The sequence below is a fragment of the Halichoerus grypus genome, chromosome 5, assembly GCF_964656455.1.
Source record: "Halichoerus grypus chromosome 5, mHalGry1.hap1.1, whole genome shotgun sequence".
Taxonomy (NCBI): Eukaryota; Metazoa; Chordata; class Mammalia; order Carnivora; family Phocidae; genus Halichoerus; species Halichoerus grypus.
The window spans coordinates 105,016,758-105,029,583 of NC_135716.1; the positions used below are offsets into that span (position 1 = coordinate 105,016,758).

Below are 12,826 nucleotides of genomic sequence, written 5' to 3' on the forward strand. Positions count from 1 at the left end.
AAGGTATTAAGATTTTAAAACAAAGATGAAAATTGCATCATTTCAAACTTTCTCCATTTACGTATCTTTTTTTTTTTTTCAGCTTTACTGAGGTAAAACTGACAAAACTGTAAGATATTTAAAGAGTACATTGTGAGTATTTGATATACAACATGGTGATAACAGTTAATAACGATGTATTATATAACTGAAATTTGCCAAGTATTTTAATCTCCTTTTCCAGGAGGAAAATAGGTCATTTGTAACACCTTCTCTGAGAATTGTAGCAACCAAGAATAAAGTTCCTAAGTCTCCAAATAGTGAGGACCGAAACAGGCTACATACACCCTTATGTCACAGACCTAAAATTCCATTTCTTGAATAAAAGGCATTCATTTAAAATACAATGTTTGAAAGGCAAAAACTCTGCCAGATATTTGAATCCCAATGGCAGATTCTATGGGAGGCTTATTTATTTAAAGATATAGTAATCTTTAAAACTAACAATATAATCATTAAAAAATATAATATTAGAAAGCACTTAAAACTTATCTTACCAAGCTGAATATTTCTTATCCACACTGATTGTTTGGTTTCTTTTAAGATTTTCTCAAAGTAAACCCCAGCAAAGCCACTTGAAAAACATGCTGTGAGAACCGCCATGAGGCCTACAAACTGAGAACCAGCTGAAAGTTCCTTAGAATCAAGCTCTTGAGAATCTGAGGGCCACTGAACAAAAAGAAAAACAAAACTGGAGTTTAGTCCTTATGATATTTTACAAAGTGCATATTTAGAGCCCACTCTCAGACCTTAAGATAAAAATGCAACCAATACCATTCTTGGGGATTGCAGAGGAGCGCTTTTGAAAGAAAAACTAAGAATCGTTTTATTTTTTTCCCATTGTAATATTACCGTTACAACTTACAATTTCAAAAAATTCCCTAAAAAAGAGAAAGAGAATGAGTAAATGCACAGATGCACAAAACAGCTTCTATAAATTGTAGTAGTTCAGAGTGTGAACTGTCGGAGCAGCAAAAATGAAAATGGAACTTTTAGTAATTATGGAAGGTCCATATGGTATCATGTTAACCATTATGGGCTTTATCCTATAGATCAGTGTTCCAGAAATTATCATCTTCATGGTTTTTGTCAAATCTGTGTTCCACCTGAACTATTTATTACTTGATATTTTAATTTAAAACACCTCACTTTTTAAAATGTAATACCTATTTTAACTTATCCTTAGCAATATCTATGAAAATAAGGGTTTGAAATGACAGTTAAAATTTTGTAATACCCATTTAAAAATAACTATTAGAAATATTTATTCAAGGGGCGCCTAGCTGGCTCAGTTGGTAGAGCATTCAACTCTTGTTCTCGGGTTTTTGTAAGTTCGAGCCCCACACTGGGTGTAGAGATGACTTAAAAATAAAATCTTAAAAAAAATGCTTGCATTGTTTAAAAATAAAATATTTATTCAAGATAGACATACCACACTCTGCGGAAAGTGACAGACATACCACACTCTGGATGGCAGGAAACTAACATGATTGGATTTGTTTTTAGATAAACCATAGTGGGGACGCCTGGGTGGCTCAGTCAGTAAGGTGTCTGCCTTCAGCTCAGGTCATGATCCCAGGGTCCTGGGATCAAGCCATGTGTGGGGCTCCCTGCTTAGTGGGGAGTCTGCTTCTCCTTCTGCCTGCCACTCCCCCTTCTTGTGCATGCTCTCTCTAACAAATAAATAAAATCTTAGATAAACCATAGTGGTGACTACGTGGAGTTTGAGTTTTGAGGGATGTGTAAGACTGAAGTAAAAAAAAAAAAATCAGGAGGTAAATGATCATGTGAGAAACAAAGAACACATGAACTGGGGAAGTGATGATAAAGACAGATAAGGACAGAATCAAGAAGCATTAGAAAGCAGAATCAGGGGGTGCCTGGGTGGCTCAGTTGGTTAAACATCTGCCTTCATCTCAGGTCATGATCCTGGGGTCCTGGGATCGAGTCCTGTGTCAGGCTCCCTGCTCAGTCGAGAGCCTACTTTCCCCTCTGCCCCTCCCCCCTGCACGCCCTTTCTCTCTCAAATAAATAAATAAAATCTTAAAAAAAAAAAAGAAAAGCAGAATCAGCAAAGTCTTACTGACTGATTAGATGCACAGTCATCAGGAAGAGTCTAGGCCAACTCCCAGGCGGAGTAAATAATGAGGAAAAAATAGAAACAAGAACAGGTTTGGTGGAAGAAAAGGTAAAGTTCTGGATATGCTCAGTTTATAAGGTCTACTGAATAACCAAGCTAAGATGTCCAACAGGTTTTTAGATGTACAAATCTGAAATTACAGGTGGTGACATAGACCAAGAAACCATGGACATTTAAGTGATAATAAAAACCTACAGAATGGATGATGTCTCCAAAAATAAAGATATAATTTAAGGAAAAGAACAAGCCTACCAACAACCCTAATATCAAGTATCAAGGAAGAGGGTCCCAGGAAGGAACCCAACAAGGAATTATTAGAAAGATGAGAAGAACCAGGAAAGAATGGTATCAGGGAAGCTGATAGACAATAAGAAGGAAGTGATTAATAATCTCAAATGCTCAGACATCCAGTAAAAATCAGATTTGTTTTATATGCAGTATCTTATTTTCCTAACTAGATTGTTTATTTCTTTATGTCAGATAATTTGATTTTTATTTATTTTAATTTTAAAATTTTCTTCCTTCCTTTCATTCACTCATTTCCTTGTTTAAATTCCAATAGTTAACATACAGTACTATATTAGTTTCAGGTGTACAATATAGTAATTTAACAATTCCGTATATTACTCAGGGCTCAAGGTAAGTGTACTCTTAATCTCTTTCACCTATTTCCCCTATCTCCCCCCCACCTCCTCTCTGGTAACCATCAGTTTGTTCTGTAGAGTTAAGAGTCTGTTTCTTGGTTTATCTCTTTTTTTCTTTGTTCGTTTGTTTCTTAAATGCCACATATGAGTAAAATCATATGGTGTATATATATATATATATATAGTAGATTACTCAAGCATAAAAAAAGAATGAAATCTTGCCATTTCTAACAACATAGATGGATGTAGAGAGTATAAGGCTAAGTGAAATCAGTCAGATTTTTATTTATCAGTTGCAGCCCCAATATAGTATTGCTCAAAGGAAGCCTTCAAAAAATACGTCAGTTGTGAGAATAAGCATTTATTTGCTTCAACGATTAATAGAACTATATTCTCCATACACAGTAACTAAAGTTCTGAAACTCTGATAAAAATGAAAGGTATACTTATCTTGAATAGTTACCTGTACAAAAGCAACTCCTGTCATCAGAATTACTAGCGAGAACCACTGGTACACACCTAATCTTTTACTAAGCATAGACACGGAAAATAATGCTGTCGTAAGAATCTTCAACTGATACGTGACCTGAAAAAGAAAACAGTCAATATTATTGTTTGTTTGTTTGTTTCTTAAAAGAACTACTAGAAACATGTTTTAAGTACCTGATAAGTAGCTGCATCCAGATTTGACAGGGCCACATAGAGTAAATTATTCTGAAGAGTATATATCCCTGATGGAATAGCAAGTTTAAGCGTTTCCATAGGTTTATTAAGTATTTCATCATGTAGTATTCGATTCAGTGTTCTTAGACTACAGTCTAGTAAAAACATGAAATGGGTAAAATCATTAAGTAACTCTGAATAAGTTACATACACTCTCTCAAGGCCTGTTTTCTCACCTATAAAAAAACAGAAACAGTCCTACATGTTAAGATACCTTTAGGTCTAAAGTATACCTTTAATGATACTAATTTTTCAAAGTTAAATATTATAATATAGCACATTAAGAAGAGCATTCTCCTTATATTCTTTCATTAGGGAACACAAGCAAATTGATTATATATGTACACACACACACACATACACACACACATATATTTATGATAACCAAAAGCTCAGAGCAAGTATTAATTTTTCAGCTGAGTATTCTTACTCTATAGTAGCAACATTATAAAAACTTGTATTTTGTGCATTCCATTTTATCATCAGCTGAACTTCAAAGGGATCTGTCTCATCCCCACAGGTCCAAAGCTGCTACAGCAGCTCAGTGATGATACCAGGACCTAAGGTCTCTCTCCATATATATTGGCTTTTTACCTTCATGCTTTTCATCTATTGTCTACATGATTATTGTAACAAAGCCACCAAATGATTGCTGCACTTCTGTCTGGTTCTTGTGTTTAGGCAACAAGAAAGAACAGGAGGACCTAGCAGGCATTGCTCTCATAGACCAGGATTTTGTTGCAGCTACCCGTTGCAATAAGGGAGCTGGGAGCTGGGCAATGTAGTTTTTTCTTTCATATTCTTCACATTAGAAACAACAAAGGGAGAAAGAGGCTGGGAATGGACTTTGAGCTAGCCAACCTACAGCATTAATCACAAAAAGTGTCCAAAGAAGGTTACCAACACATAAACCCACGGCACTTGGCTGGCTCAGTCGGTGCAACATGTGACTCTCCATCTCATGGTCCTGAGTTCAAGCCCCACACTGGGCATGGAGCCTACTTAAAATAAAAAAAAACTAAAAAATAAAAGATACATAAACTCCCAAAGACAGGAGAAATCTAAGGAATCCTACTACTTTGCCAACAATGATACTTCATAGATGATTTTCTCTCCCAACATAAAACCTGAAAAGTTTCATTATGAAAACTTTTTAAAAATGAAAATACTGTTTAAAGATTAATATCTGATATTTATCCCTTCCTCACACTAAAATAATAATAGTAAGATAAGATGTAACTAAAAGTTACCAAAAGATTTTTTTCTTAGATTTAGCAGAAAAAAATCTAAAATATTAGCTCATTTAAACATTTTTAAAATTAGAGGCACCTGGGTGGCTCAGTTGGTGAAGCATCAGCCTTCAGCTCAGGTCATGATCCCAGGGTCCTGAGATCGAGTCCCACATTGGGCTCCCTGCTTGGCCGGGAGCCTGCTTCTCCCTCTCCCTCTGCTTGCCGCTCCCCCTGCTTGTGCTCTCTCACTCTGACAAATAAATAAAATCTTTAAAAATTTTTTAAATTAAATTAAACTTTTAAATAATTAATGCTATCACATACTTTTCTCACCAGCAGTTTAGGGAAGGTCTTGTTCCATGTTCCTTCCAATTCCTGTTATTGTTAGGCTTTTTATTTTTGTCAATCTGAAGGTAGTGAAATTGAGTCTGAGGCTCTAATTTGATTTCTCTGATTGCTAGTGAGGTTGATCTATATTTATATATTTTTATATATTTATTTGTCTTTTTAAAATCTTTTATTTTTTTAAGATTTTATTTATTTGAGAGAGAGAGAACAAGAGAGAGAGCACAAGCAGGGGGAGGGGCGGAAGAGAGGGAGAAGCAGGCTCCCCGCTGAGCGGCAAGCCCTCCCTGGGGCTGATCCCAAGACCCCAGGATCATGACCTGAGCTGAAGGCAGATGCTTAACCCACTGAGCCATCCAGGTGCCCCACATTTATGTGAATTTTATTCTACCTTACTGGTGACTCAGTCTTCTTTTTTTTTTTAAACCACCAGATCTAGACCATTTTACAGGTGAAATTTTTTTTTTTTTAAGATTTATTTATTTACTTTGGGGGTCGGTGTAAGGAGCAGAGGGAGAGGGACAAGCAGACTCCAAACTTAGAGCAGAGCCGGATGCTGGGCTTGATCTCACAACCCATGAGATTATGACCCGAGCCGAAATCAAAAGACGGATGTTTAACCAACTGAGCCACCTAGGCGCCCCTGACTGAGTCTTTTGTTGGTTCTTCTTCTCAATCTGACCTCTAAATGTTAGGAATGCTACAGAGTTTAGTCTTTGGCCTTCTCTTCTCAGTATATACTAAATTACTTCATCCAATCCTTGACTTTAAAGCAATATATAAGATGACAAATCCTTGAGCTCCATATTCATATATCATACTATTTAACATTTCCATTTGAATGCCTTATGGGCATCTCAAATTTAACATGGCCCAAGAGAAACCTTAATTACCCCTTAACTTATCTTCCATATATCATTCACTGCAGTACCCACTCACCCAGTAATTTAACCTAAAAACCTAGGAATTATTTCTCAGACTGGATTCCCCATTTCCTTGACCATTACACACCTAATCTACTAGCAAGTCACGTGAGCTGTAGCTTAAAAAGACATCTTTTTAAGAGATGTTGATTTGTGAACCAAATCAACGCCATCTTGGACAACTCTGCTATGATGACCATTCTGTGATATGAAGCATTCTGGAGCATAGATTTCATCCCCCACCCAAACACACACACATACACACACACACACACACACTTTCCTTTTGTTTAACCACATCCTTAAGTACACCCTTGGGATATAACGTCCATGATCTGTCTTGGTGATATGACTGGAGCATAGATTTCACGCCCCCCAAACACACACACACACACACATTCTTTCCTTTTGTTTAACCACACCCTTAAGTACACCCTTGGGATATAACATCCATGATCTGTCTTGGAGATATGACTGACCCACACCTTTTCTTAAACATTTTCCTCTTGGGGGTGCCTGGGTGGCTGTCGGTAAAGTGTCTGCCTTCGGCTCAGGTCATGATCTAGGGGTCCTGGGATCGAGCCCTGCATCACATCGGGCTCCCTGCTCAGCAGGGTGTCTGCTTCGCCCTCTGCCTCTGCTGCTCCCCCTGCTTGTGCACTCTCTCTCTCTCTCAAATAAATAAAATCTTAAAAAAACAAAACAAAACATTTTCCTCTTGGATGGTCCCTCAACATGTACTCTCCAGCCTCTAGGGACTATAAAAGCAGGTCTTAAGGGAGGAGGTATTGCAGAGATCTACTCCTCTTGCAGCCACCCACAACACCCTTGTCAAGCTGCATTTGTCAGCCTTTTTCTTTAGTCTCAGAGCTCCTTCAGCTTTGGAAGTTGTTTTGCATATACCTCCCATTCACATCACAACATCTCATAAACATCATTTCTTCTCTAGCAATGTAATCAAAGACACTATCATCTTCTTGCCTGGACTAGTGCAACAGCTTCCAAACATGACTTTCTGAACCTATTCTTGCATCTCCTCTGCTGTCAATATGGTCACTGCATTGGTCTTTCCATGTGTAAAATGGGACATATTTTAAACATTTCAATTATTTCTTTTCATTTTTATGGTGAAATTTGTAGCCTACAAAGCTATCTTACATTGTCTTTTTATTGAATGCCAATTCAATTTCTCTTTGTTCCATTTTCCTCCCAGATCAATATGCTACAGCCACACTGGCCACCATGATACTTTCAAAAGTAGATCAAATTTACAAACAACTTAATTAAAAAATGGGCAGCAGACTTGAACAGATATTTCTCTAAAGATACACCAACGGTCAATAAGCACATGGAAAGATGCTCAACATCATTACTCATTAGGGAAAATCAAATCAAAACCACAATAAGATAGCACACCTACTAGAATGGCTATACGATTTTTTCTTAAATGGAAAATAACAAGTGTTGGTGAGGATGTGCTATAATTTAAAAAAACAAACAGAAAATAACAAGTGTTGGTGAGGATGTAGAGAAATCTGAATCCTTGGACAGTGCTGGTGGGAATATAAAATGGTGCAGTTGCTGTGGAAAAGTCTGGTGGCTCTTCAAAAAGTTAAACGCAGAATTATCATGTGACCAAGCAATTCCACTCCAAAGTATATACTCAAAACATATCAAAGCAGGGAGTTAAGCAGAGACTTATACCTCTATTGCAGTATTATTCAGTGTTCATTACAGCATTATTCACAATAACCAAAAGGTAGAAAAAACTAAAGTGCCCATGAATACATTAATGACTAAAACGTTATATATACACACACATACATTTACATACAATGAAATATTATTTAGTCATAAAAAGGAATAAAGTTCTGATACATGTTACAACGTGGATAAACCTTGAAAACATTAAGTTAAATAAGCCAGACATAGAAGGAGAAACACTGTATGATTCTACTTAGATGGAATATTTAGAAGAGGCCAATTCATAGAGACAGAAAGTAGATTAGAGGTTTCCAAGTGCTGAAGGTAAAGGAGAATGGGAGTTATTGCTTAATGGTTATAGAGTTTCTGTTTGGTGTGATGAAGTTTTAGAAATAGTGCTGATGGCTGCACAACACTGTGAATATAATTCATGCCAATGAATTATATTTAAAAATGGTTAAATTTATACAATTTATGATATACATGTATGTGTAAAAGTATATTTTACTACAACTTCAAATAATTAATAATGTAAAATACCCAAAAAACACAGAATTGTACACTTCAAAATCTGACTTGTATGGTACATGAATATATCTCAATAAAACTGTTAAAAAAAAACGGTATCAAATTAGTCACTGCTGGACTAATCAATGCAGCAAATAAAATAAAAAGCATTGACTTTAATTATGACTTCTCTAAATTTCTAAAAGTTATAGAAGTATAGAATTTACTCTTAATCTCAATTATAAATGCAAGAAACTACATTTCACAATTCTAGCATTAACCAGAAGACATGAATCATGATATAGATCAGAATAAAATATGTTTGTTACTAGACTAAAACCATTCTAAGAAAATGAAAACTACTGGGGGCACCTGGGTGGCTCAGCCGGTTAAGCAGCTGCCTTTGGCTCAGGTCATGATCTCACGGTCCTGGGATCAAAACCCACATGGGGCTCCCTGCTCAGCGAGGAGTCTGCTTCCTCTCCCTCTGCCCCTCCATACCCCCCGCTTGTGCATATGCACTCACACTCTCTCTCTCAAATAAATAAAATCTTTAAAAAAAGAAAATGAAGAATATTGAAATGTTTTTAATACATTAGATAATAAAGCAATAGTGTTTAAAATGTGTAGTTACCAATATACATTTATGTATGTATCATATGTAAATCACACAAAAACAATCGAATAAATTGCAATGACTTAAACAAAAAACCAAAAAACTTACTGCTGTCTTTGTAGACTAATAAAATGCAGGCCATTATTTTCAAAAGTTCAGCAACAACCACTGCTGTAGAAGATAGATAACGAGGTCCCTCCTCTTTTAAAGTCCTAGAATAACGCATCGTTAGAACCAAACTGGTAGTCTGAAAGACTAAAATTCCCAAGGAAAGGTATTTTAGGTTGGCAGACATTGTTTTATCTTCATTTGCCTGAAAAATAAATAAGCAGGGCAAATAAACAAAATTAGAAAATACAGAAACATATTAAAAATCAGTATGAGACTTCTCATTCCAGATAAAATAGAGTTAAGTGCATTCCACCCTTTTCTTCCTGCTAATTACAACTATAAACCCTGGACCAAAGAAAAAAGCTAACTACTATAAGACTCTGGAAGGTGAAGAAAATAAGACAAACTGGCTAGAGACCCCAGATCCTGAGTGATAACCCAATAGTGAATTCCCTGGAGACTTCTGCCACCTATGTATCTCAGCCTGGCTGCCATAACAATTCACAACCTGGAACCACAACAGGTGGAGAGCAACAACAAACAGAAGTCCTAAGAAAAACCCATTGTCTCCAACCAAAGGAATAGGAAGACAGCAGCTCTGCAGGATGGAGCCCTACTAACTGGATGCTATGTAATGTGTGGAACAGAGACTCGCTGACCATCTCTACCCTGCATTAATGAGGGCGGAGACAGTGGCCCTCTTCCCTACCACCCGGGGCTACAGCTACCAAGACTGTTGAGGCTGAGCCCTATGAACCACTCCTGCCCTAAGCAAGGTGACTGTCAGCAAAGAGGCAGCACTCTTCCTCCCTACTAATAAAGAAGATTTAAGTAGGAACCAAGGTCTCATAATACCCAAAATGTCCTTGATACAATCCAAAAGGAGTATATTCCTCATACCAAACAACAACAACAACAAAAACCAGGAAAAATCGCAACTAGGATGAGAAAGGACAATCAACAGACAACAATACAGACTTGACACAGATGTCGGAATTACCAGAATTTTAATTTGTTGTTGTTGTTTTTTGTTGTTCTTGTTTTTTAAAGGGAGAGGTGGGGAGGAGTAGAGGAAAAGGGAGAGAGAGAATCTTAAACAGTCTCCATGTCCAGTGCGGGGCTCAATCTCACAACCCTGCGATCCTGATGTGAAGCGAAATCAAGAGTTGGATGCTTAACCCACTGAGCCACCCAGGCACCCCACTGACCTCCAAACAAGAATTTATTTTTTTAAAGATTTAATTTATTTAAGAGAGATTTTATTTATTTAAGAGAGAGAGAGCATGAGCAGAGGGGAGGGTCAGAGGCAGAAGCAGATTCCCCACTAAGCAGGGAGCCCAACGTGGGGCTCAATCCCAGGACCCTGGGATCATGAGCTGAGCTGAAGGCAGACGCTTAACCGACTAAGCCACCCAGGTGCCCCCAGACAAGAATTTAAAAGAAACTACTGTAACAATGCATGAACAACAAGCAATTATAAACACTCTTGAAATAATTTTAGATTCACATAGAATAAAAAATAGTACAAGAGTTCTTGTGTACTCTTCACCCAGCTTTCCCCAAAGATAAGAGTTGCAAAGTTCCTATATTTTCCCTAAAGTAATTCAGAATTGACTCTAAGAAGCTCACTTTAAATATGAAGATACAAATAGGTTAAAAAGTAAAAGAATGGAAAAAGATATGCCATGAGAGAAATAACTATGAGAAAGCTGGAGAGGCCAAATTAATATCAGGAAAAATAAATTATATAAGAATTATTTCTAGAATTAAAGAAGGACACTGCATAATGATAAAAGAGTCAATACATCAGTAAGATATAACCATCATAGATGAATATTGTGCCTAATAACTAGCTTCAAAATACACGAAGCAAAACCTAACAGAATTAAAAGGAAAAAGCAAGTAAATCCATAAGTCATAATGTGAGATTTTAACCCACTTTTCTCAGTAATTACAAGAATACACACACATATACACCAAACCCCCCAGTATGAATACAGGAAGATCTGAACAACACTATCAACCACTATAACTGTCAAAAACATGGAGATGTTCCACTAAGAGCCTCTTTCAAGGAAGGACTTAATGCACTGTGTGTGGTCAATTAACTGCCTTTCCACCCAAGGTCACATCCTTTGCTTCCAACTGATCTAAAGATTCAATTCAATCTCAAGCAAAATCCCTACATGCTTTTTTGGTAGAAACTGATAAGTTGACTTTAAAATTTATATGGAAATACAAAGGACATAGAAAACCAAAACAATTTTGAAAAGGAAAAACAGTGTTAAATAAGTTAAACTCCCGGGGCGCCTGGGTGTCTCAGTCATTAAGCGTCTGCCTTCAGCTCAGGTCATGATCCCAGGATCCTGGGATCAAGCCCCGCATCGGGCTCCCTGCTCTGTGGGAAGCCTGCTTCTCCCTCTCCCACTCCCCCTGCTTGTGTTCCCTCTCTCACTGTGTCTCTCTCTGTCAAATAAATAAAATCAATCTTTAAAAAAAATAAAAATAAAAATAAATAAATAAGTTAAACTCTCGAGGGGTGGCTGGGTGGCTCAGTCGGTTAAGTGTCTGACTCTTGATTTCGGCTCAGGTCATGATCTCAGGGTCGTGAGACTGAGCCCAGCTTTGGGCTCCAAGCTCAGTGGGAGTCTACTTGAGATTCTCTTTCTCCTACTGCCTCTGCCCCTACAGCCCCGCTCATGTGCATGCATGCCCTCCCTCTCTCTCAAATAATAAACCTTTAAAAAAAAAAGAAGTTAAACTCCTGAAATTCCATACTTACGATAAAGCTCTAGTAATTAAAACTGGTATTGACATAGGACAGGACAGAAGTATAGATCAATGGAACAGAAGACAGTCCAGAAGTAAATCCATTCATATTTGGTCAAATGACTTTGACAATGGTAACAAAAAAATAATTCTAGAACAAGACATCTGCATTCTTTTTAAGTGAATCTCTACCCTTATCTACCTCACACTAGAAAAGGATCACAGATCTGTCATAAAAGCTAAAGCTATAAATATTCAAGAAGAAAACAGGAGAAAAATATAGCCACGTAGGGATAGGCAAAGATTTCTTTTTTGTATTTTAAAGATTCATTTATTGGGGTGCCTGGGTGGCTCAGTCATTTAAGCCTCCGACTCTTGGTTTCAGCTCAGGTCATGATCTCAGGGTAGTGAGGACGAGACCAACGTGGGGCTCTGCACTCAGTGAGGAGTCTGCTTGAGATTCTCTCTCTCCATCTCCTTTTTGAGATTCTTTCTCCATCTCCTTCTGCCCCTTCCCCCATTCTCTCTCTCTCAAATAAATAAAACTTATTTATTTGAGAGAGAGAAAGAGCACAAGCAGGGAGAGGGACAGAGGGAGATAGAAAGGAGAGAAGCAGACTCCGGGCTCGACCTCAGTACCCTGAGATCATGACCTGAGCTGAAACCAAGAGTCAAAAGCTTAACTGACTGAGCCATCCAGACGGGACATGCAAAGATTTCTTACAAAAAGCTCAAACCATAACAGAAAAATATGGATAAATTGGATATCATCAAAATTTAAAACTGTTCATCCCAAGATACTATAAAAATAATAAAAGGCAAACCACATCATGGGAGAAAATATTCTCAATACGTATATCTGACAATGGCTTTGTATCCAGAATACATATAGAACTCTTACAACATAATAAATACAAGACAACCCATGAATAAAAGATCTCAATAGACATTTCACCAAAAAAGACAAACGAATAGCTAATAGGCACATGAAAAGACATTCAACATCATAGTCATTAGAGAGATACAAATTAAAACCACAATGAGTGGGCGCCTGGGTGGCTCAGTTGGTTAAG

The 12,826-nt window shown here is 37.3% G+C and overlaps 1 protein-coding gene across 4 annotated transcripts in view; it reads right to left on the reverse strand.

Moving 5' to 3' along the window:
• Nucleotides 1-12,826, reverse strand: part of SLC35A3 (solute carrier family 35 member A3) — a 53,922-nt gene that overhangs the window by 17,189 nt on the left and 23,907 nt on the right. For all 4 annotated transcript variants that reach the window (XM_036069542.2, XM_078072712.1, XM_036069540.2 and 1 more), the window contains exons 2-5: nt 8,982-9,186; nt 3,487-3,641; nt 3,287-3,409; nt 537-708 (exon numbers count right to left, since the gene is read on the reverse strand). In XM_036069542.2, coding sequence (XP_035925435.1) covers nt 537-708; nt 3,287-3,409; nt 3,487-3,641; nt 8,982-9,168 — 637 coding nt within the window. In that variant the 5' untranslated portion in view covers nt 9,169-9,186. The remainder of the gene's footprint in view (nt 1-536; nt 709-3,286; nt 3,410-3,486; nt 3,642-8,981; nt 9,187-12,826) is intronic.